The 27,291-nt window shown below is 48.4% G+C and overlaps 3 protein-coding genes across 6 annotated transcripts; all 3 read left to right on the top strand.

Moving 5' to 3' along the window:
* The first annotated feature begins 610 nt into the window (after window positions 1-610).
* RBM42 (RNA binding motif protein 42) lies at window positions 611-8,714 on the top strand. 3 transcript variants are annotated; one of them, XM_032488093.1, is made up of 10 exons: window positions 611-845; window positions 1,087-1,231; window positions 3,248-3,332; window positions 3,432-3,506; window positions 5,106-5,171; window positions 5,249-5,424; window positions 5,886-6,218; window positions 6,429-6,546; window positions 8,183-8,377; window positions 8,470-8,714. In XM_032488093.1, the coding sequence occupies exons 1-10, from the start codon at window positions 718-720 to the stop codon at window positions 8,580-8,582; spliced, it is 1,434 nt and encodes a 477-aa protein (XP_032343984.1). In that variant the 5' UTR covers window positions 611-717; the 3' UTR covers window positions 8,583-8,714. The 3 variants fall into 3 exon arrangements, with proteins under 3 accessions (XP_032343984.1, XP_032343985.1, XP_032343986.1); XM_032488094.1 differs by lacking the exon at window positions 5,106-5,171; XM_032488095.1 differs by lacking the exon at window positions 5,106-5,171 and having other exon boundaries at window positions 612-845; window positions 5,270-5,424.
* A 3,695-nt stretch (window positions 8,715-12,409) lies between these two features.
* Window positions 12,410-14,662, top strand: ETV2 (ETS variant transcription factor 2). The gene is given in 6 exon segments (XM_032488100.1): window positions 12,410-12,529; window positions 12,531-12,687; window positions 12,955-13,014; window positions 13,272-13,730; window positions 14,092-14,204; window positions 14,443-14,662. Coding segments are annotated over 6 exon segments (1,110 nt in total). The 3' UTR covers window positions 14,644-14,662.
* A 1,459-nt stretch (window positions 14,663-16,121) lies between these two features.
* On the top strand, window positions 16,122-24,320 carry LOC102506051 (cytochrome c oxidase subunit 6B1). Of its 2 annotated transcripts, none has more exons than XM_006184409.3 (4): window positions 16,122-16,278; window positions 17,861-17,977; window positions 18,954-19,054; window positions 24,132-24,320. In XM_006184409.3, the coding sequence occupies exons 2-4, from the start codon at window positions 17,872-17,874 to the stop codon at window positions 24,183-24,185; spliced, it is 261 nt and encodes an 86-aa protein (XP_006184471.1). In that variant the 5' UTR covers window positions 16,122-16,278; window positions 17,861-17,871; the 3' UTR covers window positions 24,186-24,320. The 2 variants fall into 2 exon arrangements, with proteins under 2 accessions (XP_006184471.1, XP_032344055.1); XM_032488164.1 differs by lacking the exon at window positions 16,122-16,278 and adding an exon at window positions 16,333-16,357.
* The last annotated feature ends 2,971 nt before the right edge of the window (window positions 24,321-27,291 follow it).

Genomic DNA, 27,291 nt, shown 5'->3' with positions numbered 1-27,291 from the left:
TAGCTTCAGGGTTGACACATTTGACTATTCTCTCAGCCTTTGCATGAACTAATCCTCCTACCCAGAACATCTCTCATTTTCATCTAACAAACTCTTCAGATGTCACCTCCTTCAGAAAGCTTGAATCAGGCGCCTCCTCTGAACTTTCCACATCATGTCCCTGGTTTTTCTGGGACTCACTGTAGCATGTCTGTCTACCCCAGAGTAGGAACCCACTGCCCCCAGCTGTCTCCAGCCTCGCCTTGTCCTGGGATGATGTGGATTTCCGTATGTTTTAAAACTTTCGGAATGGGTCTAGCGGTGGGACGGAAGGGATCTTTGAACTTTCGTGAGTTCTCAAAGGCCCAGTTACCACTTACGGACAGGGCCAACTGACTACACAGCCCTCCCCTCAGCTTGTATTCCTCCATGAAGGCCTGGCCATCTCTCTTGGCTGCACTTTCAGAGACCGGGTTATTCCCTTGACTCGTTTTTCCGGAACTCTGATTGGCCTATATACCTCCTTGGGGCGGGCCCTCTGGGTGTGGCCAGGTTCTCATTGGCCCTCGCTCCAAAGGCGAGCTTCATTGGCGTATGAAGTCAAGTACCGGCGCCCGTCGCTTTCGCTGATACGTCATCCGCGGGCCGCCCCCCCTGACGAAGCCACAGAGTACACAGCGGAACCGGCGGAGGCCACTGACTGAGGCGGTAGTAGCAGCGACAGCGACGGCAGCAGCGATGGCCGGGGCAGGGCCAGCCCCGGGACTCCCGGGGGCAGGAGGACCTGTGGTCCCAGGCCCTGGCGCCGGCATCCCGGGCAAGAGCGGCGAGGAACGCTTGAAGGAGATGGAGGCGGAGATGGCCCTGTAAGGCCCGCGACAGGGCTCGATAAAAGCCGTCCCCGAGCTAGAGCCATCGAGCCCTGGAGCCTTCAGGCCACTATAGGCCCCTACATATGTCTCTATTTTGGGGAAATGGGACTTTCGGGATTGTGAGGGCGGGAGTAAGAAGGAGAGGTTGGCAGGGGTGACGGCCCTGTCGCGATATACCCAGCGTTCAAGAACTGGTGCAGGGTCCTGAGCTGTGGTGTCTGTCCTGCTCCCCCAGGTTTGAGCAAGAAGTTCTGGGGGCTCCGGTAACCGGAATCCCAGCTGCTGTGCCTGCGGTGCCCACAGTCCCCACGGTAGAAGCGATGCAAGTCCCAGCAGCACCAGTGATCCGCCCAATTATCGCGACCAACACATACCAACAGGTACGGCTGAACTAAGGCATATAAGAGCACGATGTTTCCAACACAGTGTTTCTATACAGAGAGCCATTGACATGTTGGCTTGTTGATTAATTAGCATGACAAATACTTTATGTGCCAGGCATTGAGGACACAGTAATGACTAAGAAGAACAATATTTCTGCCCTTTGGGAGTTTATATTTTAGATCATCTTGTCCAGTAGAACCTTCTGCAATGATGGAATTGTCCTGTATCTATTTAAAATTTATATTAAAGTTAAATAGTTACTCAGCTTCATTAGTCACATTCAAGTACTCCATACCTAACTATATATATGACTAGTGGAGAGAGACACTACTAAAAAGAAAGCAAGTAAATGAAACTTGCTCACTTTCTCAACACATAATTATTGGGCGCCATCTCTGCATTAGGCACTATTCTAGGCACTAGGCATATAGCAGAGAATGAAACAGAGAAAAATAATCACTATGTTTTTTAGAATTTACATTTTACTACAGAGAGACAGAATCAAAGTAGAGAAGGAAGGACAGGTTTTTCAGACCCATCAGGAAAGGCCTTTCAGGGAGGCCTATCTAAGCAAAGATATAAAGGGTATGATACACTATGGAAAACAGTATGGCGGCTCCTTAAATAAGTAAAAATAGAGTTACCATATGATCCAGCAGTCCCACTCCTGGGCATATATTCAGAAAAGACGAAAACTCTAATTTGAAAAGATGCATGCACCCCAGTGTTCGTAGCAGCACTGTTTACAATGGCCAAGCATTGAAGCAACTTAAGTGTCCATCAGCAGATGACTGAAGAAAGAAGATGTGCTGTGTGTGTGTATAAAATTCCATTATGTATATGTATAATGGAATATTACTCGGCCATAAAAAAGAATGAAATCTTAACCATTTGCAGCAACATGGATGGACCCAGAGATTATACTGAATGAAGTAAGTCAGACGGAGAAAGAACAATATTATATGATATCACTTATATGTGGAATCTAAAAAATAATGCAAATGAGTTTATTTACAAAACAGAAACAGACTCACAGACATAGAAGACAAACTTATGGTTACCAAAGGGGAAGGAGGGGGAGGGACAAATTAGGAGTATGAGATTAACAGATCCTATAAAGAAAATAGATAAATGACAAGTACCTACTGTATAGGTAATAGAACTATATTAATATCTTGTAATAAGCTATAATGAAAAAGAATTTGAAATATATATATGTGTATAACTGAGTCACTTTGCTGTACACCTGAAACTAACACAGTATTGTAAACCAAGTATATGTCAAAAGATCAATCAATCAAAGGCATGAGGGAGGGAACCATGCAGGTATCTGGGGGAAGGCATTCCCAGCAGAGAGAACTGCCAGTGCAAAGGCTACAAGATAGATGCATATTTGACATGTTCAAGGAACAGCAGGGGGAATAGTGTGGCTGGAGCAGAGTGAGCAAGGGAAAGGGTGGGCGGATGAAGACAGAGAGGTGATAGAGACGCATCTAGTAGAGCCTTGTGGGCCACCATAAGGACCTTGGTTTTTACTCTGATATTTTTTTTTTTAAGGATTTTGAGCAGAGGGGTGATATGATCCAACTTAGATATAAACAGGGTCGCTCTCTGTTTGGAAAACAAACTATAGGGGGCAAGGGAAGAATCAAGGAGACTGAAGAAGAGGCTACCATAACACTCTCGGCAAGAGACAGTGGCTTGGACCAGGATGGTCACACGGGAGATACGGAGGACAAGCTGGACATAATTTCAGATAGTGCTGAATGCTTTGGGGGAGACACAACAGGGTGATGAGAGAAGTTGTAGCTGGGAGGGGCTGAGGACAGCTTTAGCTAGTGTGATCCCAAAAGCCTCCCTGAAAAGTGACATTTAGCTAAGACCTAGACCTAAAGTTGACAGATAGCCCAACACAGTGCAAAGAATGAAACCTTTGGCCTCCCAGGGTGAGCCAGCCAGGGCAGCTTGTGGGCACTGAGTCAGGCCCCTCACCTCAACCTCCTCCCCAACAGGTCCAACAGACTCTGGAGGCCCGGGCAGCTGCTGCAGCCACAGTGGTTCCTCCCATGGTGGGTGGCCCACCTTTTGTAGGCCCAGGTAAGGAGCAGTGGGGTCGGAATCAGGGGATTAGGCAGGGTGGTGAAAAGGGATGTCTGGGACTCTTCTCCCACCATTCTCATCTCCCCCTCCCAACAGTTGGCTTTGGCCCTGGTGATCGGAGTCACCTGGACAGTCCAGAAGCTCGAGAAGCCATGTTCCTGCGGCGAGCAGGTAGGTCTGGGGCCAAGGAATCCCACGTTTAACTAAGCACTCTTGTTTCAACTACTTCACCCTCTCCACTTCATCCCCACCTTGGTATCATCTTTCTAAAGCACCAACTTGATTGTGTACTTAGTCAGTTTGGCCTTAATAAGGCTGCACTTGATCATTGCAAACCAGCCCCCTTACTGTCACTCCTAATCCCCACCTTTGCTATGTTTCTTCACAGCACTTAATACTTTGTAACAAGCTTTACAATTTGCTTCTTTATTATGGTTATCATCTTTTGCTTTCTCTAAAATATAAGCTCTGTGAGAGGCTAAAGTCTTGGGGCCTGCCACCTAGTGAGAATTACATGCTCTCTGTTGATGGGATGAACAGACAAGCACCTATGCCCCTCCCCTGGCTGTCAAGACCCTACATCACCTGGTCCCTTTCAGAGAGAGATCTCCATTTCCTCCCCGGGAGCCCCCCATATTGCTGTAAACCAAAATCAAACTAAAATATCCTCTCCATAGTTCATTCTTACTTTTTGTTGTTGAGATAACCTTTATACACACGGTCAGTTTTTGTGACATTACTTCCTTATGTGTATGAAAAGGATATGCATTCTGTAAAGTTCTAGTATAATCTCTATTGGATCAAACTTGTTAATTGGGTTACTTAAATCCTGTTACACTTTTTAATCTGCTATCTGAGATGGTTTAATACATCTTATACTTCAGTAAGGGGTTTTTTGTTCTTGTTTTTTTGAGGAGGAGGTAATTGGGTTTGCTTGTTTTATTTTTGGAAGAGGTACTGGGGATTGAACCCAGGACCTCGTGCATGCTAAGCATGAGCTCTACTACTTGAGCTGTACCCTTCTCCTCACTTTAGTAAGGTTTTAGTCAAAATGCAAATCTGACCTAGTCACACTCCCCAGCTTCCAGCCCTGCTGTGGCTCCCCAGTGCCCTCTGGAGGACATCCACAGCTCAGCCAACTAGACTCTGCTTGGATGCCTACTGACTTGACCATTCTCTTATGATGCTTTCCAGCTCCTGACTTGCTCTATTACAATTGCATTAAACTGAAGGGGGAAAATTTTCTATCTCAAAATGTTCTCCTTGCCAGTAATATTCCCACTTACTCTTTTCCTGACCAACTCTTCCTGATCCTTTGGGTCTCAGCTGACAGGTCCCTTTCTCCAGGAAGGCCTCTATGGTCCCCCTGGCTAGGTCCTGGGGCTCTTCTGGGTTCCTACTGCTTCCCAGGCTTCCCCCTCCAGCCTCAGATCACCCTGCCTGGGCTTTACCCCATCCCCGCCCTGATCTCTCTGGCTGTCACTGTCTTGTGATGGGTCTGTTCCCTCCTACTCTGGACCAGGAGCTCGCAAAGAGCCCTTGGGCTTTAGATGTGTCCCTGGCATTGCCCTGGACAGGTCCAGGCCCAGAGGAGATCAGTATTGGTAAATTTTTACTGAATGAACAAGTGAAAAGACCCCTGCATCTCCCAGAAGGCTCCCCTGACTCTTCTTCAGGACTTCTTGGATACTGAGAGTACTCACAGGCAAACACCTTGCCCCAAGTGCCCCAGTCCCCCATGACACACACCCCCATCTATCTTTCCCACAGCTGTGGCCCCCCAGAGGGCCCCTATCCTGCGTCCAGCCTTCATCCCTCACGTGCTACAGAGAGCAGGTGAGGGGGCCAGGGTCATCATCCCTGCCATATAACTCCCCCCAAGCCCTCCAACTCCCCCACTAACACCCTGACAGATTCTGCTCTTTCTTCTGCAGCAGGTGGACCCCGCCCTATGGCCCTGCGGCCCCCTCACCAGGCCCTGGTGGGCCCCCCTCTGCCTGGGCCCCCTGGACCACCTATGATGCTGCCACCAATGGCTCGGGCCCCGGGGCCCCCCCTGAGCTCAATGGCTGCTCTGAGGCCTCCTCTGGTGAGTGCGGACAGGCAGCTGAGGGTCAGAGGTGCAGTGGGCAGGGAGACCCTCAATCCTGGCCTGCTGGGCTATGTCTACCAAGTCTGCCTTCTCCCCTGGTTTTTTGTGTCTCTGCCTCTTCCCCTGGTTTTTTGTATCTCTGCCTTCTCGCTCTCTGACTTTGTCTCTGTCTTTCCCTGTTTCTGTGGCCAAATCTTTCTGTGTTTTTGCTTTGTTTTTTTCTTTTGTAGGGAAATTAAAGAGAGAAACACAAGTTATAGGTGTATATCTCTCTCTGTATATCTGTTTTTTCCTTTGAACTATCCCTGTGTCCATCTCTAACTAGAGACTCCCTTGTCTGTCTAGGTGTCTCTTGCCTGCTCTCAGGCCCCCAGGGTTTTGCTCTTATACGGGATGGGGATGGAAGTAAGGTCTTAGCCTGTGACCTGGCCCCCTTCATGCCCTCCTTTCGTCTACAGGAAGAGCCAGCAACACCCCGAGAGCTGGGCCTAGGCCTGGGGTTGGGCCTGAAAGAGAAAGAAGAAGCTGTGGTGGCAGCGGCAGCTGGGCTGGAGGAGGCTAGCGCAGCAGTGGCTGTGGGGGCAGGAGGCACCCCAGCTGGCCCTGCAGTCATTGGGCCCAGCCTACCACTGGCCCTCGCCATGCCTTTGCCTGAGCCCGAGCCCCTGCCCCTCCCGCTGGAAGTTGTGCGAGGCCTGCTGCCTCCACTGCGCATTCCTGAGCTCCTGTCCCTGCGACCGAGACCCCGGCCCCCACGACCTGAGCCACCCCCTGGTCTCATGGCTCTTGAGGTAAGCAGGGAGTAGAGCAGTGCAGAGACAGAAAAGGCTGGTTGGGCAGAGAGGAGTCCATGGGTTTCCTCACACAGAAACACATGTCGTCTTCTATCCATGGAGGCAGGAGGGCCATGGGGCAGAGCAAAGTGGGAAAGCCTGAAGCAGGCAGATCAGTCCAGGAGACTCCAACATCAAGCCCTTTGCACCCCATCCCTTTCCCTGCAGGTCCCAGAGCCTCTGGGTGAGGACAAGAAGAAAGGGAAGCCAGAGAAATTGAAACGCTGCATTCGCACTGCAGCTGGGAGCAGCTGGGAGGACCCCAGCCTGCTGGAGTGGGATGCAGGTATGTGGGCTCAAGTGCAGGGTCCTGCGCTGCTCAGCTAAAGGAAGGTGAAGGCCAGGCACCTCGTGGAGGGCTGGACTGTGGCTCTGCGGGGGCAGGCCCTCACCCAGCCACTGTACAGGACTCAGTGGAGAGGACTGGTGCCCAGGACCTTCTGGCCTCTGTTTTATTCATCAGGGGCCTGGCTTGCTAAAGGTGGAAGAGAATTTTTTTCCTCGTAACTTTTTATGAAAATTTTTAAATACTGAATTGCACAGTGAACAACTGGATTCAGCAAATAACATCTTGCTGTATTCACTTTATCCTTTCATGTATCTTTTTTTGGGTCTTTGTTCAACCATTTGAAGCAAATTATAAGTGAACTTATCACTTCACTTCTAAATACCTCAGTATTCATCTAAGTGATATTTTCTTTCATATCATTACACCATTAACACATCTAAGAAAATTAACAATAATTCTGTGGTATCTCATATTCTGTTTATATTCAGATTTTCCCAGTTGTCCCCAGTCTTATTACAGCTGTTTTTCCCCGAACCAGTTTTATGTCATTCCATTATCTTTTAATGCGAATTGTCTCCCTCCTACTGCTTTGTCCTGTGTATAAGTTTTTTGAAGTGTTCAGGCCAGTTGGTTTGTAGAAGTTTCTACCCTCTGAGTTTGTCAAATTATTTCCACCTGGGGTGGCCTAACTTGTTCTCAAAGAGTGTCCTTAATCACCACAGAAGCTGTGGACCAGCCACAGTGGTAGCCAAGGAAAGGGGCCTACCTCCCACCCTAGTCTTTGACTTCTGCCTCTTTTCCTGGGACTGTCTGTCCACCCCAGGCCAGAGCCCTGGCAACATCAGCCCAAATATGGCCAGTGCAGGCTGTAGACCCTAGTTCTGTAACCTTGGGCAAGTCACTTAGCCCTTCAAGCCTCATTTTCCTCATCTCCAACAAGGGGATAATAATAGTGTGTGCTCATGGGGGAAGGGATTCTTTAGGCTTGAGCACATGTGGTTGAGGCTCAGGCCCAGCCCAGGGGATATGTCCAGGAGTGGCAACTGAGGTTGGCCTTGGAGAAGAATCGGGCAGTGTGTTCAGTTTTCAGGAACTCAAAGGGGGATTAGAGTGGGCTTTGCAGAGGAAGCAGAGCTGATGAAGTCTGTGGTACCGGGGTGCCATTATGGGAGCCAGTGGGTATCTGAGACCCAGGGGATATCCATAGGGAGGTGTTCAGGAAAGTAAAGGATGCTAAGGGCTCTGAAGACAGGCCAGGGCTGGGATGACGAAGTTAGGACCCATGGGAATGGGTGCAGTGAGGACTCTGGAGCCAGATGCCTGAGTTCTTATCCCAGCTCTGCCGCTTCCTGATTAACTTTGGGCAGGTGACTAGATCTCTGTTTTTGATGTAAAGGGTTGTTGGAAGTGCCAGATGTGTAAAACCTTATGGGTGCTTAGCAGAGAGCCTCGTACCCGGTAAATACTTTACAGGCTTTGGCTGTTACAACTAAGGGGGCCCCAGGCAGAGACCACTGGGGATACAGAGGGAGGAGGGCTTGAGGGATGCCTCCTGAGAAGGTGGGGCTATTTAAATAAGGCAGGCACTGGGCCAGACATCTGCATCCTCTGACCTCCTCTCTCCCAATCCCAGATGACTTCCGGATCTTCTGTGGGGATCTGGGCAATGAGGTGAACGATGACATCTTGGCACGAGCCTTCAGCCGCTTCCCATCCTTCCTTAAGGCTAAGGTGATCCGTGACAAGCGCACGGGCAAGACCAAGGGCTATGGCTTTGTCAGCTTTAAGGACCCCAGCGACTACGTGCGTGCCATGCGTGAGATGAATGGTGAGTGAGGCCTCCCCGAGGGTCCCTGGGCATGGTAGGCATCTGGTCTGAGCCTGACCCCAAGCCTGACCTTGAACCTTCCATTCCCCCAGGAAAATATGTGGGCTCACGCCCCATCAAGCTGCGCAAGAGCATGTGGAAGGACCGAAACCTGGACGTGGTTCGCAAGAAGCAGAAGGAGAAGAAGAAATTGGGCCTGAGATAGGGTCGGTGGCCGGGCACCCGCTTCCACCTGGCCGGGCGCTGGCTTCTCCCTGCAGTTCTTTGGAAAACCCTCAACTATCCACCCACCCATCCTCCCCCAAAACCAGTTTCAATAAATTTACGTTCATTTCCATCCCTGGCTGGGCTTAGATGCACTCTTTGGGGAGCAGGGCTTAGCATCCCCCACCTGGGAGTAGTAGGGGAGCCTTGAAAGTTTATGCAGACAAACATGAAGATGGCATTTTTCGGTCCCTGCCGCATGAGCTCTTAAGTGTATGTTGATTGCAGCCGCTCCACAGAGAAAGAAGTGGAGGCTCTGGCAAAGCCAAGCCAAGGCTCAGACCTGTGATCTTCTGACTCCAGCTTGTGTTCTCGGTACCAAGGTAGGGGCCCTGACCTCCCAGAGCTCACAGCTTTCCAGGCTTTTGTCCATTCAGCAAACTCTCACCGCAGGTCTGGACAGTGCTGGGGACATGATGACGTAAACAGGGAATGGGCCCTGTTACCCTCCAAGCTCATGGTCCAGGGGTAAGAAGCCTGTTGCCGCACAGTGAGAGTCCAGAGTGGTTGGGGTTGGGATGGGGGAGCCCAGGGAGGGAGTCACGGTGGGCTTCTTAAAGGAACTGGCCAATTCTGAGACTGTCTCATTCTCTTGCTGTTTACCCTCCTAGTCTCTGCAGTTCTCACCCTCTGCTTGCTGAGACTCTTCCAGTTTCTTCACTCTACCAAAACCCAGCTGACTTGTCTTGCTCTGTGTCTGTTTGTGTCTCTTTCCCTGTTTCTCTGAGTGCCCCTCTGTTTCTTGTTTCTAAGTGTCTGCCTCTCTCTGAGTCTCTATTCTCTCTCTCTGTATCTGTGAGTCTCTCCCTCACTTTTTTTCCCAGCTCCAAGCTTGTCTCTGCCTGTCTGAACAAGTATCCATGCAGGATGTTGAATGCCAAACTAAGTGCTCAGACTTTACCTTGAAGGCAGCAGAGACAAAGTTCTCACCAGAAGCTGAGACAAAGTTCAAGCAGGCCAACACAGATTTGCACTTTACAAAAAGCTCTTGAGACTCCCATGTTGTGGGCTCAGGTCCTAGAAGGAGGCTGGAGCAAGGACCGGGCAGAGGAGGAAGATGGTATGGTTCAGGCATGGGGAGGGGATGAGGGTCTCCCAGGGGCATAGCCATCAGAACCCTGGTTTGGGAAGGGGATTGTGGGGGAGGGAAGAAACAATGCCCAGGCCCCTCAGGGAAGCCAGTCACCCAGGAGAGGTGTCAGATTTCCTCTGTTCCTGTCTTCCTCCCTTACTGCCTCCTCTGACGTCACATTTTCCAGTCTGGTTAGAGGGCTGAGGGCCTCCCTTCGATGGCAGGAAGTGTCCTTCAGGCTTCTGCCACTTGGGCTGGACCACCCAGCCCCAGAACCCTCAAACCCTACCCCCCACCACATCACTAGCCCTCCCTACTCCTGACTCCCTTCTGTTCACTGTGGGCAAGGAAGAGGAATGATTCCAGAAAGAAGGGTTTTCTATGTGTGCATTTCAGTCCTGAGGGGAGAGAGAGAGATCAATCATGGGGTTGAGAGACAGATGGAGGGGATGTAGCGAGCAGAGACGGAGATGGGGAGGGAGGCAGAAAGGAAGAGATGAGAACTGTGGGCCAGAGGCAGTCAATGGCAAGGAAGATGGGGAGAAAACAGAGAGGGAAGGAGATGGAAACATACAGAGCTAGAGAGAGGAACACAAAGACAGATTGGGAGGGACTGAGACATCAGGAGAGACTGGGTAACAAGGCCTTGTTGTCTGGCCTAGTACAACAGAGACCCAGGGCCAGGGACACCAACCCCAGGCAGAGAGACATGGAGAGACAGACACATACAGACAGGAGAGAGACCAGCTTCAGGAAGAGGAGGTCCTGGGCCTGGTGGGGCAAAGCACGTCAGGACTCCTTTCAGACCCCTGGGTTAGATGGATGGAGGTACCAGTGATGCATGAGGGCTCCGTGGTTCACCTAACACTGGTTCCAATCCCAGTACCACCCCCCAACCAGCCATGGTGTGACCTAGTAAGTGGCTCTCCCTCTTGAGGCCCTGTCTCCCTCGTGTGACATGGACAGAAAAGCAGTGGCCAGCCTATAATGAAAAGGAATATATATATACACACACATATACATATACATATACATATACACATACACATACATATACATATACATATATATCACTGAATCACTATGCTGTACACCAGAAATTAACATAACTCTGTAAGCCAACTATACTTCAATTAAAAAATTAAATTAACCATTAAAAAAAAAAAAGCAGGGCCCACACCCCAACTCCTCCTACCCCCAGAATGGCAAGTGGTTGGTGATCAAGCTAGGTGAATATTGGGATGTGCCCATATTAAAGAGGTTATTTTTAATGGTAAATATTTACTTATTAATATAGCAGGATGGGTACAAGCACCGACTCTGAAGCCAAGCTACCTGGGTTTAGGGTTGCCAGATTTAGGAAACAAAATTACAGGGCACCTACTTAAATGTGAACTTAGGATAAACAACAAACAATTTTTTAGAATAAGTGTGTCCCAAATGTTGCATATGCATATGTATATGATCCATGTATACATGGCTTGTTTTTTCTTTCTGAATCATTTGAAACAAGTTACAGACATCATAACACTTCACCCCAAAATATCTCAGTGTTCATTTCCTTATAGAGATAGCTGTCATATCATAACACCATTAGCACATCTAAGAAAATGACTTATTCTATATCATATTCAGCTATACTCAAATTTTCCCATGTATCCCAAACTATTATAGCATGGAAGGGCGTGTATTCTGGACATGAAGAAAAGTGGGAGGAAGCCCTCATCAATTTCCCCTTTCATAATATAGGGATAAAACTAGTACCTACCACACAGGAGGATTAAACAAAGGCCCATGGCACAGTTGATGGCATGCAATGAGCACCCAATATATGTTAGCTACTATTACTATTGTTATCATTTATATTGTGATGTTACAGCCCTCGGAAGCAGCCCCAGAACTTCCTCCTCAAAGCCCTCAGAAGGGGAGAACTGGGCCTGGTCAAGGATCCCAGATCGACCTACCCCCACCATATCCCCCGCAGGCCCCCTGTGGTTTGTGACGTCAGTCAACCAAGGGTCTGGCCGGAAATCCCCCTTCCTGTTGCAGATAAGCCTGGCGCAGCCCAGCTGACCCCAGGCCTTTCTCCCCCACCATCCCCCATGTCGCAGGATCAAGCCCCCAAGACAGAGAACCTGTCCACCAAACCCCCTGCCCCACCCCAGTCACCCCGGAAACATCCCTCTGCACCCCTAGGTCTCACCCAGCCCACTGTTCCCCAAGCTCCTGTCCAAGTACAAGCCACCCCTGCAGCAGGACAGCCCCAGCTACCAGGGAGGCCAGTGGCCATCCCTGGAGGGGGTGGGGCGGGGGGAATAGATTGGTCCCGCCTTGGTCTTGCAACTCGACCCCAGCTGTGACCCCAAGCTCTGACGTCTTGGAAAATTTCCCCCTGCTCAGGCCCCCAGGGGAGGGTGTGCATGGTATGAAATGGGGCTGAGACCCCTGGCTGGGGGCAGAGGGACCTGCCAGAGGTGAGCCATTAAGTGGGGACTGGGTGTCTGGGGGCCTGGATTCCTGGTCTGAGAGAAAAGGACACTGGAAGCCAAGATTCCAGGGTCCTGGGGAAGGAGGGAGCAGAAGCCTGGACTCCTTCTGAGGGAAGCAAGGGATGGGACCCAGACTCCAGGGTCCTAAGTGTCACCAGCTCACCCTGTGCCCTCCCCCCCCCCCCAGAATATTCACAACAGGCATCCATGGATTTGTGGAACTGGGATGAAGCATCACCACAGGAAGTGCCCCTGGGGCACAGGCTGTCAGGGCTGGGTAGGCTGCTGGGGCTGAGACAATGTGTGTGGGGAGGGTACCCATGTGGCAGCCTCCACCGACCCTGACGGGGCTCTAATCTTATTGCCTGCAGAAGCTGAACTCGACTTCTATTTCCCTGAACTGGCACTCCAAGGGGACACGCTGACAGCAGAGACAGACTGGAAAGGTGGCTGTGGGCTGGGGCCCCTGAGTGCTGGGGAAGAAGGTGAGAGGCTGGGCTCCGCTGTCTGAGGGAGCAAGGGGGCGTACCTGGATTCCTGGGGTCGAATGGGGAGAGTGGTGTGGGCTTGAATTCCTGAAGCTGAAGGAGGAGGGGACCAGGGTCCTGAGTCCCAGGTCTGAGTGAGTAGTGGCTGGGGGTAACAACTCTCAGCCCCCGACAAATAAAGACCACTGGGTGAGAGGCTGAGTGGAGTCTCTAGTCATTGCTCACACCCTTCCCTAAACTCAGCTACGTCCTTATACCCCGCAGGGCTCCCACAGCCGAACTGGGCCTCCGCATTACCGTACCCAGAAGCTCCATGCGGGGCGGGTGAGTGTGTGCGGAGAGGCGGGGTGTGGAGGGGACCGGGGTCCCCCACTGTGACTAGAGGTTTAGACTCCCCGATCTTTGAGGGGTCACGGGGCTAGGACGGGGGACGCCTGTGAACTCCAGGTGGCATGACCTAGATACGGGAGCCTGGGAGCCCCAGGAGCCAGAGCTGAGAGCTGCGACTCCCAGAATCCCCAAGGGGGCCGGGGATCCCGACATCTGGGCTCCTCTCACTTGGGGTCCTTTCCTCCTCACAGAGCCCGCCCCTCAGGCTCTTACGTGGTCGGGAGACTGGACAGACCTGGCGAACACCAGCTCGGTCCCTTGGAGCCCCGTCTCCCAGGCCCTGGGCCCCGCCCCCTTGGCTGGCTCTGAAGGGGCAGCTGGCCAGAACTGCGCCACCTCCACGGGGGGTGCCAACTCTTGGTCGCGAGCCCAGGTCGCCGCCAGCTCCACCAGCTGGAACTGTTCTCTGGGCCCCGACGGCCCCACCTACTGGGGCAAGGGCCTGGGAGGAGGACCGCGCGCCGACTCTACCATTTCGTGGGGCGGGCCCGCGGGCTCGGACTATACCATCTCCTGGGACTCGGGGCTGCCAACGGATTGCACCACCTTTTCGAAAGGGTACCAGAATTCAGCTCTCACAGCATCCTCCGAAACGAGCCAGCAGTCGGACAGCGCGACCTCGGCTCGTTATCCGAAAAGTAACCACAGAGGTGAGGCCCGCGAGATTTTGGAGAGCGAAGCCAGAGTCTAGTGAGGCGGGGCCTAGGCGCCTAAGGGGGTGGGACCCAGCAAACTGGGCTTAGATACGCAAGCGCTCCAGAGAGGAGGGGGCAGTGGCCCTCACTCCTGAGTCTTGAGGGAGAGAATTGACACTCCTTGTCTTCCAGGGAGCTAGGGATGAGGACGTAAGCTCCTGGATTTTGTGAGAAAAAAGAGATGAGGGTCCGGATGCCTGGGTCCCCGAGGCCAACTCTTGGGTCCCTTATATGGAGAGGGAGATCCGGACTCCTAGGTCATCCAAGCGACATGGTCTGGGGCCAGGAAACCTGAATGTTCACCTGCCTCCTGCAGGTCCCATTCAGCTGTGGCAGTTTCTCCTTGAGCTGCTCCACGACGGGGCGCGTAGCAGCTGCATCCGCTGGACCGGCAACAGCCGCGAGTTCCAACTGTGCGATCCCAAAGAGGTGGGGCAGCTTCCCAGGCTGGCCAAATCCCTCCCTGGTCTCCTCCTGTTTCACTTAGCCCTGCCCATTCGCTCTGCTTAGCACAGACCTAGGCCCCGCCCCCAGCCTCGCTCCCATTTTATTTCGGTTCCGCCAGGCCTAACCCCTGTGTGGATTGTACCAGAACCCCGCCCCACCCGCCCATTGTCTAGCCCCGTCCCCTCCCACCCTCTCGGACTAAGCCGGGCTTCCGCCCTAGGTGGCGCGGCTGTGGGGCGAGCGCAAGAGGAAGCCCGGCATGAATTACGAGAAGCTGAGCCGAGGTCTTCGCTACTACTACCGGCGTGACATCGTGCGCAAGAGCGGGCGGCGCAAGTACACGTACCGCTTTGGGGGCCGCGTGCCTGGCCTAGCCTATCCTGACCGCATGGGGGGCGGGCAGGGAGCAGCGACCCAATAAAAATAATCCGTCAAGCCTCGTTGTGCGTGCTGACATCCTTCCCACTGATATTGCCTAGATCCACTAGACAGCCTGTGCGCACCACCAACACCCCACATCGCCCCCTAGCCAACCTGTGTGATCCCTAGACGCACCGTGAGCGAAACAGACCCCGATCCTTAGGGAAACTACTGTGTGCTCACTGTGTGATGGGACACGCAGAAGAATCAACCTCAGACCCCATAGGACCTGCCTACCGTGTGCCTGCCCTGTACTGGGACTTGTACAGGAATCAGACCCAGTAACTAACTTTCCAAACTACCTACTGCGTCCCCTTGAAGGGAGGCCTCAGACTCCAAAAAGGTCTTACTATATGCCCTCCCTGTGCTAGGGATCATCAAGGAATTAGACCTAGTGCTTGCCCCGCAAAACCACCTCCTCTGTTTCCCCACTCCAAGTTGGGGGCCATAGAATTCAGACCCCCAAGGATAGCCTACTCCGCGTCTACTCAGAACCTGCTGAGTGGTCCTCCTGCGGGTAATGCTGGGGATTCAGCAGTGACCAAGACAACCTTGCACCCTGCCCTTAGGGAGTTCACAGTCCAGTGGGGAGACAGACCCATCACGAGACAGGGCCAGCCAAGAGTGGTCAGAGCTGGGATGGGGAAACTCCAGGGAGTCCAGGAGGCCCAAAAGGAGAGATCTGCCCTAGGCTGGGGGTGGGGGAATGGGTCAAGGAAAACTTCCTGGAGAAGGAAATAGCTGATTTGAGAAATCAGGTAGGCAAAGAATGTTATAGTCAGAAGAAACAGCATAAACAAAGGCCTGGAGGTAGATCTCACAGCACTGTTCAATGAACTAAAATATCAGTATGGCTGGAGAGGGGACCATGGATCAGTTCACAAAGGATGTGTGGGCCATAGTAAGGGCCTGGCCTTGTCCGGAGCGCACAGGGGAGCCAGAGAGGGGTTTAAACAGGGAAGAGATTTGGGCTTTAGGAAGATCTCATTAAAGGGGGGGGGGGGTGAATGCAGGCATGTAAACAGGTAGTTCCACAAATAATTACAATGCTGATGAACACAGGATGTGTAAGAGGACCCCGAACCAGTTAGGCCTGCACAATGCACCCAACACAGTATGTGGGAAGCTTTGAAGGCCAGACTAAGGAGAGAGATGAAAGCAGTTCTTCTATAACTCCCTCTTTCAGATCCCAGAAGCCCCCTTTATTCACTCATTCAACAACATTCGCACAGGGTAAGCGTTCAACTGAATAAGTCCTGCATGACTATTTCCGCTGGGATATTTTCCCCAGGCCTACTCTCGAGCCAGCCCCAAGACCCAGAACCCCTTTCTCCTGGTAGAGACACGGAGTTGACAAGAACATGTAACCAAGCGGCGTCCACAGCTAGAAACAGCCACAGCTAGGAGCAATTCCAAGTGCCTTGCAAGCTCGCGATTGGGCCAATAGGAGGTCAGAGGTCGCACGCATGGGCGTGGCCTGAACGGCTTCGGGGGCCGGCGCTCTAGCCGCACGGAAGACTCCCTTATATGCCGCCTCGCCCCGCTTCCGGCCGGTCTTAATTCCGCTTCCGGTCCGGCTCTGGCGTCTTTGCTGAGGGTCACATTGAGCTTCCAGCCGCTTCGGGGGCGTCTTTAGGTGAGTTTCGAGGGCTCGGGGGCCTGTAACCCCAGCCTGGGGGACTGAGGAGCCCGACCCTTGCTTCCCGGAGAACGAGGTGAGGTTTCTGGCCGGCAGTGGCCGGCCTCCCGGGGCACTGAGGTCCTGTACAGTTAGTAATCGTAGCTAATGATTATACTTCTTCCTCAATGCCATTAATATTCTAGACGGTTAATATTAATTCATTTAATCCTCCCTCTAGCCTTTACATCTGAGGTAGGGCAAGTGATTATCCCTTTTGACAAGGAGGCAGCTGAGGCTCAGATGTTAAGCAGTTTAGCCAGCGACTAGGATTTGGACTCGGTAGTTTGGACTGCAGTGCTCTCAATCACCAGGCCGCAGGTGTCCTCCCGGCGGCTGTCCTAGGCACAGCCTGGCTTCCTGTTGTCTGGCCCCTCCTCTGCCTTGGACGTCGGAAGGCCCGCGGGATCATCCCCGATCCACCCTCACTCCCGGATAATGGGTGTAGATCGCTTGCAAAACAACGATGCCGATTGCATCTGTGTCCCAGCGGCTGGTGTTCCACATTTCTCCGCTCCCCGAAAGACTCTACTTTGGTGCCCCCGATCCCTATCATTACCTTGGATCACTGGTCTGCTCACCTCTATGTAACCCCGCGACTCGTCGAATAATCTGAAATAGAGGCAGTTTCTTTTAGATTCCCCAGCAAAAACAGCGTGTCACCCCATAAGAGAGATTATAGCAGTTTTTAACCCTGGGTCCACAGAATCATAGAATTCAAGGGGTACTAGTGCTTGATGGAGGAAAATTTACACCTGGATGTTTACTAATCTCTCTAATTGAAATGTAACAGTTCCTTCAGTAGGAATGGAGGCAGCAGCCCTAGTAGTGTTTGCATCATCAGTGACTTTGTCACCAGTCAAAATTGCTGGTCATCTTATATCACATTATGGTTGCAGATGTCACAAAATACCTTTTGCACTCATGATTATTTCAAAATTGTGGTGATTAGTAAATCTTCAGCTACCTATAATTGGTTTTCTTTGTGATCCTATGCAGCTTTTAAATGCATTTAAACATATTCTGAGAAAGGGTTCGTTAGACCCCTGAGGAGTTCTTGGCACCAAAAGAGATTAGGGACCTCTGCAGTGTAATTATGTCAGTGATCGAGTGCAGCTCCACCCCATGTGTGCTCTATGACCTTGGGAAGTCACTTAAACACCCTGTCTCTTGTCTGAAACTGTTACTAATAGTTCTTGCCTTTTAGAGTGGCTGTAGGAATGAAGTGTGTAGAATAGTGCCTGGCCTGTAGTAAGCACTCAGTGAATGTCAGCTAGGGTCATGTTGGGACAAATAAGGCCTGATTTTACCAAGGAGTTGACCCCTCACACACACACACACCCTGCTGTGACTTCCACACTTAAAGTGGATTTGCCCTCCCCTTCTCCTCTGTGTCAGTATGTTGAAAGGGAAGGAGTGGTGGCTTGTGCACACCCAGCCCATTCTTCTGTGTCAGGCCTCCGCTGGGCCTGGGTGGCCTGACATCTCCATGCCCAGGCCCCCTAGGACGCCTACCAACAGCCACTGTCTTTGCCTCCAGGAGTCAGCACTATGGCAGAAGACATCAAGATCAAAATCAAGAACTACCAGACTGCCCCTTTTGACAGCCGCTTCCCCAACCAGAACCAGACCAGGAACTGCTGGCAGAACTACCTGGGTGAGCGGGGCATGGGGCAGGGGCAGTGTTGACCTTCCCCTGGTCCCACACCTCAAGTCTTTCACCTCTTGCTTCCTCCTAGGGGATGTGCATCCCAGGCCTCTTCTCTTTCATCCTGGATGTCCTACCTTGTAGGGCCCATGCCCCTCTATACCAGCTGTATTCAAGGTCTGGGCCAGAGTCAGCAAACTTTGGTTCCCACAATGATTTTTTTTTTTCAAGATGTGTGTGTGTGTGTATGGAATCTAATGCACATACAGGAAGTACATACAACTAAATATATAATTCTAAAGTGAATCCTCCTTGTTAACTATAATCTGGGAAGAAAATTAGATCCTGCCAGCACCCTGAGCTCTCCTGCCTACTCTATGCCCTGTCTTGAAAACGACACTCTACTCTCCCAACCAGAGGTGTAACCCCACAGACTTACAGCAATTACATTTTGGTTTTATCACCGCTTTTAGGTTTGCCTCTTTGTGAACTTTATTAATACTGTATGTGTTCCTTTGTGTTTGGATTTCTGCATTTAACAGTTTTGAAGATTGGTCCATGCTGTTTGGGACTCTTACAAATGACGCTGCTATAAACATCCTTATAAATGTAATTTGATGTCCATGTGAATAATGCTTTTCTTTCTCGGGTGTATGCCCAGCATCTTAGCATCAAGACCATCTTCCCCTTCCCTTGCCCTGGTTCTGGACTTCCGTAATCCCCACACATGCCTCTCATGTTGCCTTACCGTTTCTGACCCCAGAATTTCCCATTGAACAGTAGTTCTTTAGGGGTTGCAAAATCAGGTTAGTGAGGTTTGTCTAGCCCTTTTTAGTATTACGCTTGTAAGGGGATGTTTTCTTTGTGAAAATTGAGGGGGGTGTGTGTGTGTAATTAGTTGTGTATTAAAAGTATTTCTGTGAGTTTTGATCAAAAATGTGTTCTAGCCCTTGGTCTGGGCTGACCTGCTTCCCTTTCTTCACAGACTTCCACCGCTGTGAGAAGGCAATGACTGCTAAAGGGGGGGATGTCTCCGTGTGCGAATGGTACCAGCGTGTGTACAAGTCCCTCTGCCCCATATCCTGGGTATGTGCCTCCTCCTGGGGCCCTTGGGATGCTGGGGTGGCGTCTTTGCAGAGGGGAGTGTGGTGACTTGGTGGGAGCTCCTCTGTGAGAGGCAGAGGGAGGATGGGGCATCACTGGATGTGGATACGGCCTTTTCTTCTTAGAATTGCCTCTCTTTCCTCCTTTTACCGATATTCTCAACCAGGCAGGGCTCTCAGCCAAGGAAACGAGATCGACTCACCCAGGCGCTCTACCTGTCCCTGTGGGGATCACCGTCTTTGGGAATCCTGTACTTTTCTCATATGAGCATGTCCAAATATCCCCATCACCCAAACTGAATAGTCTCAAGATTTTTCCACATTTCCTCAATCTAGCCCTTTTGTTTGTTTCTTTCCTTTTCTGAAGTATTCTGAAGCAAATCCCAGACATGTCATTTCACCCTTACCTACTTCAGTGTGCAGCTCTCAAAAATAGGGTTGTGTTAAGGCAGTCCTTTTAGGCCTGATCTGATCAGACATGTTACTGTTCAATATTCTCTGCTATACCCTCTTTTTTAAATAAAGAACTTACAGGTTAGGAGGGTATAGCTCAAGCAGTAGAGGGTATGCTTAGCATGCACGAGGTCCTGGGTTGAATCCCCCGTACCTCCTCTAAACAAAAAAATAAAGAAACCAACCTAATTACCTCCCGCCACCAAAAGAAAGTTTAAAAAAAAAACTTATGTTTAATAGTAAATCTATTTCATCCAAAGACCCCGTTGACAATAAGAAACACTGAGAGATGTTTTAATCCTTTTTTTTAATGCCGGGAATGAATGTGACAAGCATGCTAATTTCAGAGATGTTAAAATGAAAAAAAAGTGTCTTAAAATCAAGATATGATGCTATTACAAAAGTAATAGTGCTGGTTTTGAAAAACAAAACTAATGTGTGCAGACAGGAAAAAAGTAGAAGTCCACTGTGCTCGCCAATCCCTCTCCCCCGAGGTAACTACTGTTAACAGATTCCTTTTTCTCTATATATATTTTCCATGCATAAGCCTGTGGAACTTTTCCCTTTATGGATAGATCACACTATATAGTCTGTTCCGTGACTTCCTTTGACTTATCAGTGTGTCTTAGAGCCCCCATTTTTTATGACAGTGCGTATAGATCTGCTTCATTTGTTTTAATTTATCAATGCTTTTACTTATCTCTCTTTTGATGGAGATTCTGTTCTAATTTTTCAGTATTTTAAGCATCTTTGATGTACATCTTCAGGGCTTACTTCTTGAGAACAGATTACTTTAATGCACTCATCCTTGGCTTGCTCAGTTTTCCTCCCACCTCTTTGACCACACTCGTATGTTTTTGAGTCCCCTCTGCCCTCCCAGCATTTCACCTTGTTCCTGGGTGGTCTTGGATAACACGACGTTGTGATCCCATAACATCCCGTCTCCAGCCTCAGCGCCTGCATTAGGTGCCTGCTGGACAGTGTGCCAGGAAGCATGCTTCTGGGACCTGTGCCCACCCTTACCTGGAGCATCAGGTTGTGTGGTTCCTCCCATCAGGTGCGCGCTGTGTCTGCCTTCTTAGGGCTGGATGTGATCCCACTCTTTATACCCAGCAGCCCTGGCTTCTTTATTCCAGAAATTTCATGAAATAAAAATAAGCGTTTTGTTATTGTTTTTGTTTTTTAAGCAATATAACCACTTCACAGAAACTTAAGAAATAGAAGAAGGCACAGGAAATTATTCCTTATCCTCCTGACCTGGCTGATAATATTGTAAAATCTTCCAGATGTTTCCTGTGTATTTTTTTTTAATCGAAGCAGAGTTGGTTTACAATGTTGTGTCAGTTTCGTCTATGTATTTTTCAGAATTAGTCTCTGATCCCGGTGTGTGTATTTTAGCAAGGGTAGGGGTGGGAGTTCAGTGCTTTTCCTATATGAACATTTAAAACATTTTTTCCAGTCATCTTTTATTTTCCAATTTAAAAAAATCTTCAGTTTCTCCATGAGAAGCATGGTGGCTTTTTGTAAATCTTCAAAATGAAGGATTTATATAATGTAGAAAGTGAAAAACTCCTCAGTCATTCCCTTCTGAGTCCAAAGTTAATGTCCCTTAGTAATTTGGTGTAAATCTTCCACTTCCTATTCTGTGGGCCCGTGTGTGTGTGTATTTATATCTATTTATGTGTAGATAGGGATCATATTCTAGGTGCTGTTTTGCCATGGCTTTTTTTTTCTTGCTTGCATTGTGTACCTGTTTTCACATCAGTACAACCTGCTCAGTTATTGGGTAGCTGTTGTCTTTAATAGTTAAAAAATATCCCTTTTCCCTTTAGCTGAACTCAGTCTTTTTTCATTATTTTATTTATTTTTTTAACTTTTTTTTATTGAGTAATAGTCATTTTACAATGTTGTGTCAAATTCCAGTGTAGAGCACAATTTTTCAGTTATACATGAACATACATATATTCATTGTCACATTTTTTTTTGCTGTAAGCCACCACAAGATCTTGTATATATTTCCCTGTGCTATAGAGTATAATCTTGTTTATCTATTCTACATTTTGAAATCCCAATCTGTCTCTTCCCACTCCCCACCCCCTTGGCAACCACAAGTTTGTATTCTGTGTCTGTGAGTCTGTTTCTGTTTTGTATTTATGTTTTGTGGGGTTTTTTAGATTCCACATATGAGCGATCTCATATGGTATTTTTCTTTCTCTTTCTGGCTTACTTCACTTAGAATGACATTCTCCAGGAGCATCCATGTTGCTGCAAATGGCGTTATGTCTGTTTTTATGGCTGAATAATATTCCATTGTATAAATATACCACATCTTCTTTATCCATTCATCTGTTGATGGACATTTAGGCTGTTTCCATATCTTTGCTATTGTAAATAGTGCTGCTGTGGACATTGGGGTGCAGGTGTCATCCTGAAGTAGGGTTCCTTCTGGATATATGCCCAGGAGCAGGATTCCTGGGTCATATGGTAAGTCTATGCCTAGTCTTTTGAGGAATCTCCATACTGTTTTCCACGTGGCTGCACCAAACTGCATTCCCACCAGCAGTGTAGGAGGGTTCCCTTTTCTCCACAGCCTCTCCAGCATTTGTCATTTGTGGACTTTTGAATGATGGCCATTCTGACTGGTGTGAGGTGATACCTCATTGTAGTTTTGATTTGCATTTCTCTGATAATTAGTGATATTGAGCATTTTTTCATGTGCCTATTGATCATTTGTATTTCTTCCTTGGAGAATTGCTTGTTTAGGTCTTCTGCCCATTTTTGGATAGGTTTTGTTTTTTTCTTATTAAGTCATATGAGCTGCTTATATATTCTGGAGATTAAGCCTTTGTCAGTTTCATTTGCAAAAATTTTCTCCCATTCTGTAGATTGTTGTTTTGTTTTACTTATGGTTTCCTTTGCTGTGCAGAAGCTTGTAAGTTTAACTAGGTCCCATTTGTTTATTCTTGCTTTTATTTCTATTGCTTGGGTAGACTGCCCTAGGAGAACATTTTTGAGATGTATGTGAGATAATGTTTTGCCTATATTGTCTTCTAGGTTTACTGTATCTTGTTTTATGTTTAAGTCTTTGATCCATTTTGAGTTTATTTTTGTGTATGGTGTAAGGGAGTGCTCTAGCTTCATTGATTTGCATGCTGCTGTCCAGTTTTCCCAACACCAAGTCTTTTTTCATTATTGTAAATGATACTGCGGTGTACAATTCCATTGCAGGAAATGTTTTGTTTGCCCTCTGTTTGAATGGTTTCTTTAGTTTCCCTTCTATGAATTGGGATTACTGGGCAAAGACTAATTTGCCAAAGGATCAGAGCAGTCTGATCCTTTAATTTAAAAGGAGTGGGGGTGGGGATAATAGTGCTGAGTATTGGTGGTTCTGTAAATTGGTCTAGTCACTTCTGAGGTCAGTCCTGAGGGAGGATCTTTCAAAATGAAAAGATTCATACTCTAGATGTGGCAATTTCACATCTACACATCCTACAAAAATGTTTGTGTACAGGGATGCCCATTGCAGAGTTGTTTGTAATGGGGAACATTCAGAAATAACCCAAGTTTGATAAATGATAGTGTATTTATCTTGATCTGTGTGGCAGAATACAGAAAGAGCTCTAAGACTTGTGGGAAAAGCAAGTTGCAGGACAGTCTGTATAGCATGGCCTAATCTGTATATAGAGAACGTGTGATGTGTGGTGTGTGTTTGTAAATAAAACAGGCACATTTACTGTGGACCAGCTACTTCATAAGTGCTTTATGTCATATAAGGGCAAACATGCTAAAAAAGGGGGTGATGTAGGTACTGTTATCAGTATTCTCATTTTGCAGAATTGGAAACCGGGGCCTTGAAAGGTTGAGTAATTTGCCCAAGGTCACACAGCTAGGAAGTGATGGAACAGGGATTCAGAGTCAGTCTTCCTTATCCGTGCATTTATCCACTTCCTCTAATACATAGCATATGAATGTGAATGTGTGAGTGTGTAAAGATGAATATGCTTCTAACCACCTGTAGGAAGGTCTACAAGTTGCAGAGTGTTACCTCTGGGGAGTGTTGCAGTTTGGTACGGGCCTTTCCATCATTTTTATATATATGCATACATCTGTGAGCAATAGTAGGATCACACTGTATCCGGTTTGGACCTTTTTGCACTTGACTGTGTATCTTAGCGATCCATTCATGCTGGGGCATAGATCAGCCTCATTTTTTCCCCAGCTGCCTAGTAGTCCTTCTTTCTACCATTCTGACAAACATCATTGAATGTTGACTCCGGGGCTTCTAAAGCAGGACACCGTCATACGCTCAAAGCTCTACCTCTCCCCATGGACAGCTCTGCACTGAGTCTGCCTCTTACTCCTCCTCCCTCCCCCACCTCCTGTCCCCACTGTGGGTCAGCTCATGTCAGCTCATTCAGAACAGTGATTCTTGTCCTTCTGGGTCTCTACTGGTTCTCCAGCTCCTGGAACAGTTACCAGTCCTGGCACAGAGCAGGTACTGGGGTTACTTGTTGACCGAACAGGTGGGCAAAGTGAGGGAGACAAAGAAGTCTGTCCGCCTGGTTTCCCCACGGGAGAAGGGAGTAACACTGGCTGTGTTTCTACAGGTGACGACCTGGGACGAACGCCGGGCCGATGGCACGTTTCCTGGGAAGATCTGAACTGACTCCACCCCACCTCTGTCCTCCGTCCTTCTCCCTGGGGTGGTAAAGGTAGACCCGGCTACATAGTGATCCCCACCCTGGGATCCTGAATCATGGCTTAACTAATAATAAACACTTGTTGGAAAAGTGTAAGGCTGTGTATGTGTAAAAGAGCTGGATGATGGGGCCAGAAGCTCAGGTGGAATTAGGACCTTGACTAGTAAGACTGAATTCAGGGTGGTGGTTTTTTTTCTTCTTTTTCTTTCTTTTCTTTTTTTAAAATTTTTGTTTTAATAAACTTTGACCACCTCTTCTTTACCAGACAATAGAATGAGTGATTATACAGAATAACCTTGAGTTCCTGTGTGCTAAAATTTATCTATATGTTCTTTATATTATCTGTACAATTTTTTAAAACCTTAGGTTTTGAAGCACATGAAAATAGTATAATAAAAACTCCTGTGTACCCGTAGCTTCAACAATGACAACAAATGACCAGTTTCATCTCTAACTACTCCCCTCCCCCTCTAGGTAATTTTAAAGCAAATACTGGGGATCATATTTTATCCAGAAATAAGTAAGCATATGTATCTCTTCAAGATACAGGTTTATTTTAAACATAATCATACCATAATTATATCTAATAATTAACAGTAAGTTCTTAATATCTAACAAGCAGTCTTCTGCACAGTGTGTAATTTCTCCCTATGTTCTAGGCTTCTGTCATGTTGGCCATGGTCATTTAAGTAGGCCAAGTTAAATGTTCTTTCTCAGTGTCCCCAGATGAATTGCCGCACAATAACGGTCCAAAATATCGTCTACCACAATCTTGTCAACAGGGAGCTCCTGCGACACTGTGACCAGATAGGGCACCGTGTTATGGCCAAATTGGTGTTTCCTCAAAACCAAATAGTTGTGCAACAGATTTCTCTGAGGTGTATTCAAAAGAGCAGAGAGACGATTCTTGCATTGAGAGAAAATGGCTCTAGGGAGGAATCTTCTGAAATGGCTACCCATGAGGAAGAGGGGCTGTAAACGGAGGAGCCCCGTGCCTGCAGAGGGACTGAGGGACTCTAGAAGCTTTTGTCACTGTGTTGGAAATAAGAATGAACTTAAACATGGTGAATATTTCAAACGAAAGTCCAGGGCAAGAGGGTTGAGCTCAGTGGTAGAGCGCATGCTCAGCATGCGCGAGGTCCCAGGTTCAATCCCCAGTACCTCTATTAAAAATAGTAATAATAATAAATAAGTAAATAAACCTAATGACCTCCCAAGCCAAAAAAAAAAAAAAAAATGGATAAGAATACTGGGGTTGGGGGGGAATAAAAGGAAACAGTAAGTCCAGTGAAAAGTCGAGATGCAGGGCTTCCCCTAACCCCAATCACCCAATTCTGTCCAGACACTGCCACCATTAGCAGTTACCCGTGAATTCCTCCAGAGATAGCCCATGCCTCTAGAAGCATTTATAAACAGCTGTTTTGTCTGTACTTGGTTTGATAAAGATCTGAGATGGTTCTCCCACTTCCTTTTTGATCTTCCATTTCTCATGCAGTTCCTACTGCATTGACCTCTTCATTGTAACAACCTGTGAGCTCATGAGATGTTCAGCCTTAGGGTTCCAGCCTTAGGGTTCCAGCCTTAGGGTCTGTGCACCTGCTGTTTGCTTTGTCCGGAATGCCATTCCACAAGAGAGTGACACGACTCGCTCCCTCCTGCCTTCAGCTCTTCAAGTACAACTTCATGAGCCCTTCCCTGGCCACTCAACCTTCCATTTCACCTCCACACACAACACTCCGAAGCCCTCATGCCTTTCATTTATTAAGCACTTACCACTAATATTCACTATATTTTACTTCTTCGCCCTTGATAATTGTCCACCCTAATACCAGAATGTAATTTCCACAAGGGCAGGGATTTTTTAAATATGTATATTACCTCTTTATCATTTTATAAAAATTTTCAAGCGTACAGAAAAAGTGGACAACTCTTTCAATACTCGCCCTTATACCCACCACCTAGTTTTAACAATTGTTAACACTGTGTCATAGCTACTTTGTGTAGGTGTACATTTTATTTTTTACTGAATCACTTAAAAGCGCTTTCCAAACATCCTGACACTTCACTCCTAAATAATTACCTGTGTATCTCTGAAAAATGGCATGTTCCTTCATACCGTTATCAGTCCTAAGAAAAACTAACACGAATTCTCTAATGTCTCGTGTTCAGATTTCCCAAATTGTACCTCAAAACTTCTTTTACTAGTGTTTAATTCGTTTATTTTTGGTACCAGGATCCAATCAAGTTTCACCTGCATTCTGATTTTTAGGTCTCTAGTAGTTTGTAAATTCTAGAATTCTCCCCTTCCACCCTACCCACTCTTGCAAGAATTGAAGAGGCCAGGCCCACTGCCTCATAGAATGTCCCCTAGTCTGGATTTGCCTAATTGTTTCCTCAGGTCATTTAGCGTCTGCTGCCATCTGTAGTCCTTATAAACTGGAAGTTAGTTCTAAAGGCCTAATTAGAGGCAGTTCAGGTTTTTTTGCAAGAATCCTTCTTGTGCGTGTCTTCCGTTAGTGGTGGCTGAGTCTAATCCCTAGGCAAGTAGGTGGCCACTAGCTGTCTGGAGAGATCTGTTTCCCCTTTTTGCCGTAGGCAGATGACCTGTGGGGTGAGACTATGGGGAACGGTTCCCCCATGGCTCCCTGACAACCTTGCACATCTCCACATAAGCAATATTTAACTGTGGTCTGACCCGGACCATAGCAGAACTCTTGCTGATTCCTCCTGAAACAAAGGGAGGTAAGCAGGCTTGCAAAAGAGCTACCATGAGGCATTTTCCCACCTGCCTCCCTCTCCCGCAAAGACCTCCGCAAGACCATTCCTCATTCAGCTCCCCTGTGTCAGTTGAGTACAGGATTTTCCACCTCACTCCTCAGGGTGTAACTGCAGGCTATAAAACAACTCTACAGCTACCTTACGACGCACCTTACCTGCCTTATTTATCACGGGCCTTCAGCAACTCCACGAGCCACGTATGATTATAACCCGTATTTCACAAGTGAGGAAACTGACGCTTCTGTTCCTCCTTCTGGTCCACGTGGTTGTGGGTCTCTCCGGGTCTATG

This window comes from Camelus ferus, chromosome 9 (assembly GCF_009834535.1).
Source record: "Camelus ferus isolate YT-003-E chromosome 9, BCGSAC_Cfer_1.0, whole genome shotgun sequence".
Classification (NCBI taxonomy): Eukaryota; Metazoa; Chordata; class Mammalia; order Artiodactyla; family Camelidae; genus Camelus; species Camelus ferus.
Note: the sequence above shows the minus strand (reverse complement) of the source record. Positions and strands in the feature narration are given on the sequence as shown.

What these genes read in the sequence shown, in the direction of transcription:
- RBM42 (XM_032488093.1), top strand. Translation starts at nt 718, where the DNA reads ATGGCCGGGGCAGGGCCAGCCCCGGGACTCCCGGGGGCAGGAGGACCT. An exon ending in CCCACCTTTTGTAGGCCCAG is followed by an intron (nt 3,333 to 3,431) that starts GTAAGGAGCAGT and finishes CCCTCCCAACAG; the next exon opens with TTGGCTTTGGCCCTGGTGAT. An exon ending in CTGGTCTCATGGCTCTTGAG is followed by an intron (nt 6,219 to 6,428) that starts GTAAGCAGGGAG and finishes CTTTCCCTGCAG; the next exon opens with GTCCCAGAGCCTCTGGGTGA.
- LOC102506051 (XM_006184409.3), top strand. Translation starts at nt 17,872, where the DNA reads ATGGCAGAAGACATCAAGATCAAAATCAAGAACTACCAGACTGCCCCT. An exon ending in CTGCTGGCAGAACTACCTGG is followed by an intron (nt 17,978 to 18,953) that starts GTGAGCGGGGCA and finishes CTTTCTTCACAG; the next exon opens with ACTTCCACCGCTGTGAGAAG. An exon ending in CCCTCTGCCCCATATCCTGG is followed by an intron (nt 19,055 to 24,131) that starts GTATGTGCCTCC and finishes GTGTTTCTACAG; the next exon opens with GTGACGACCTGGGACGAACG.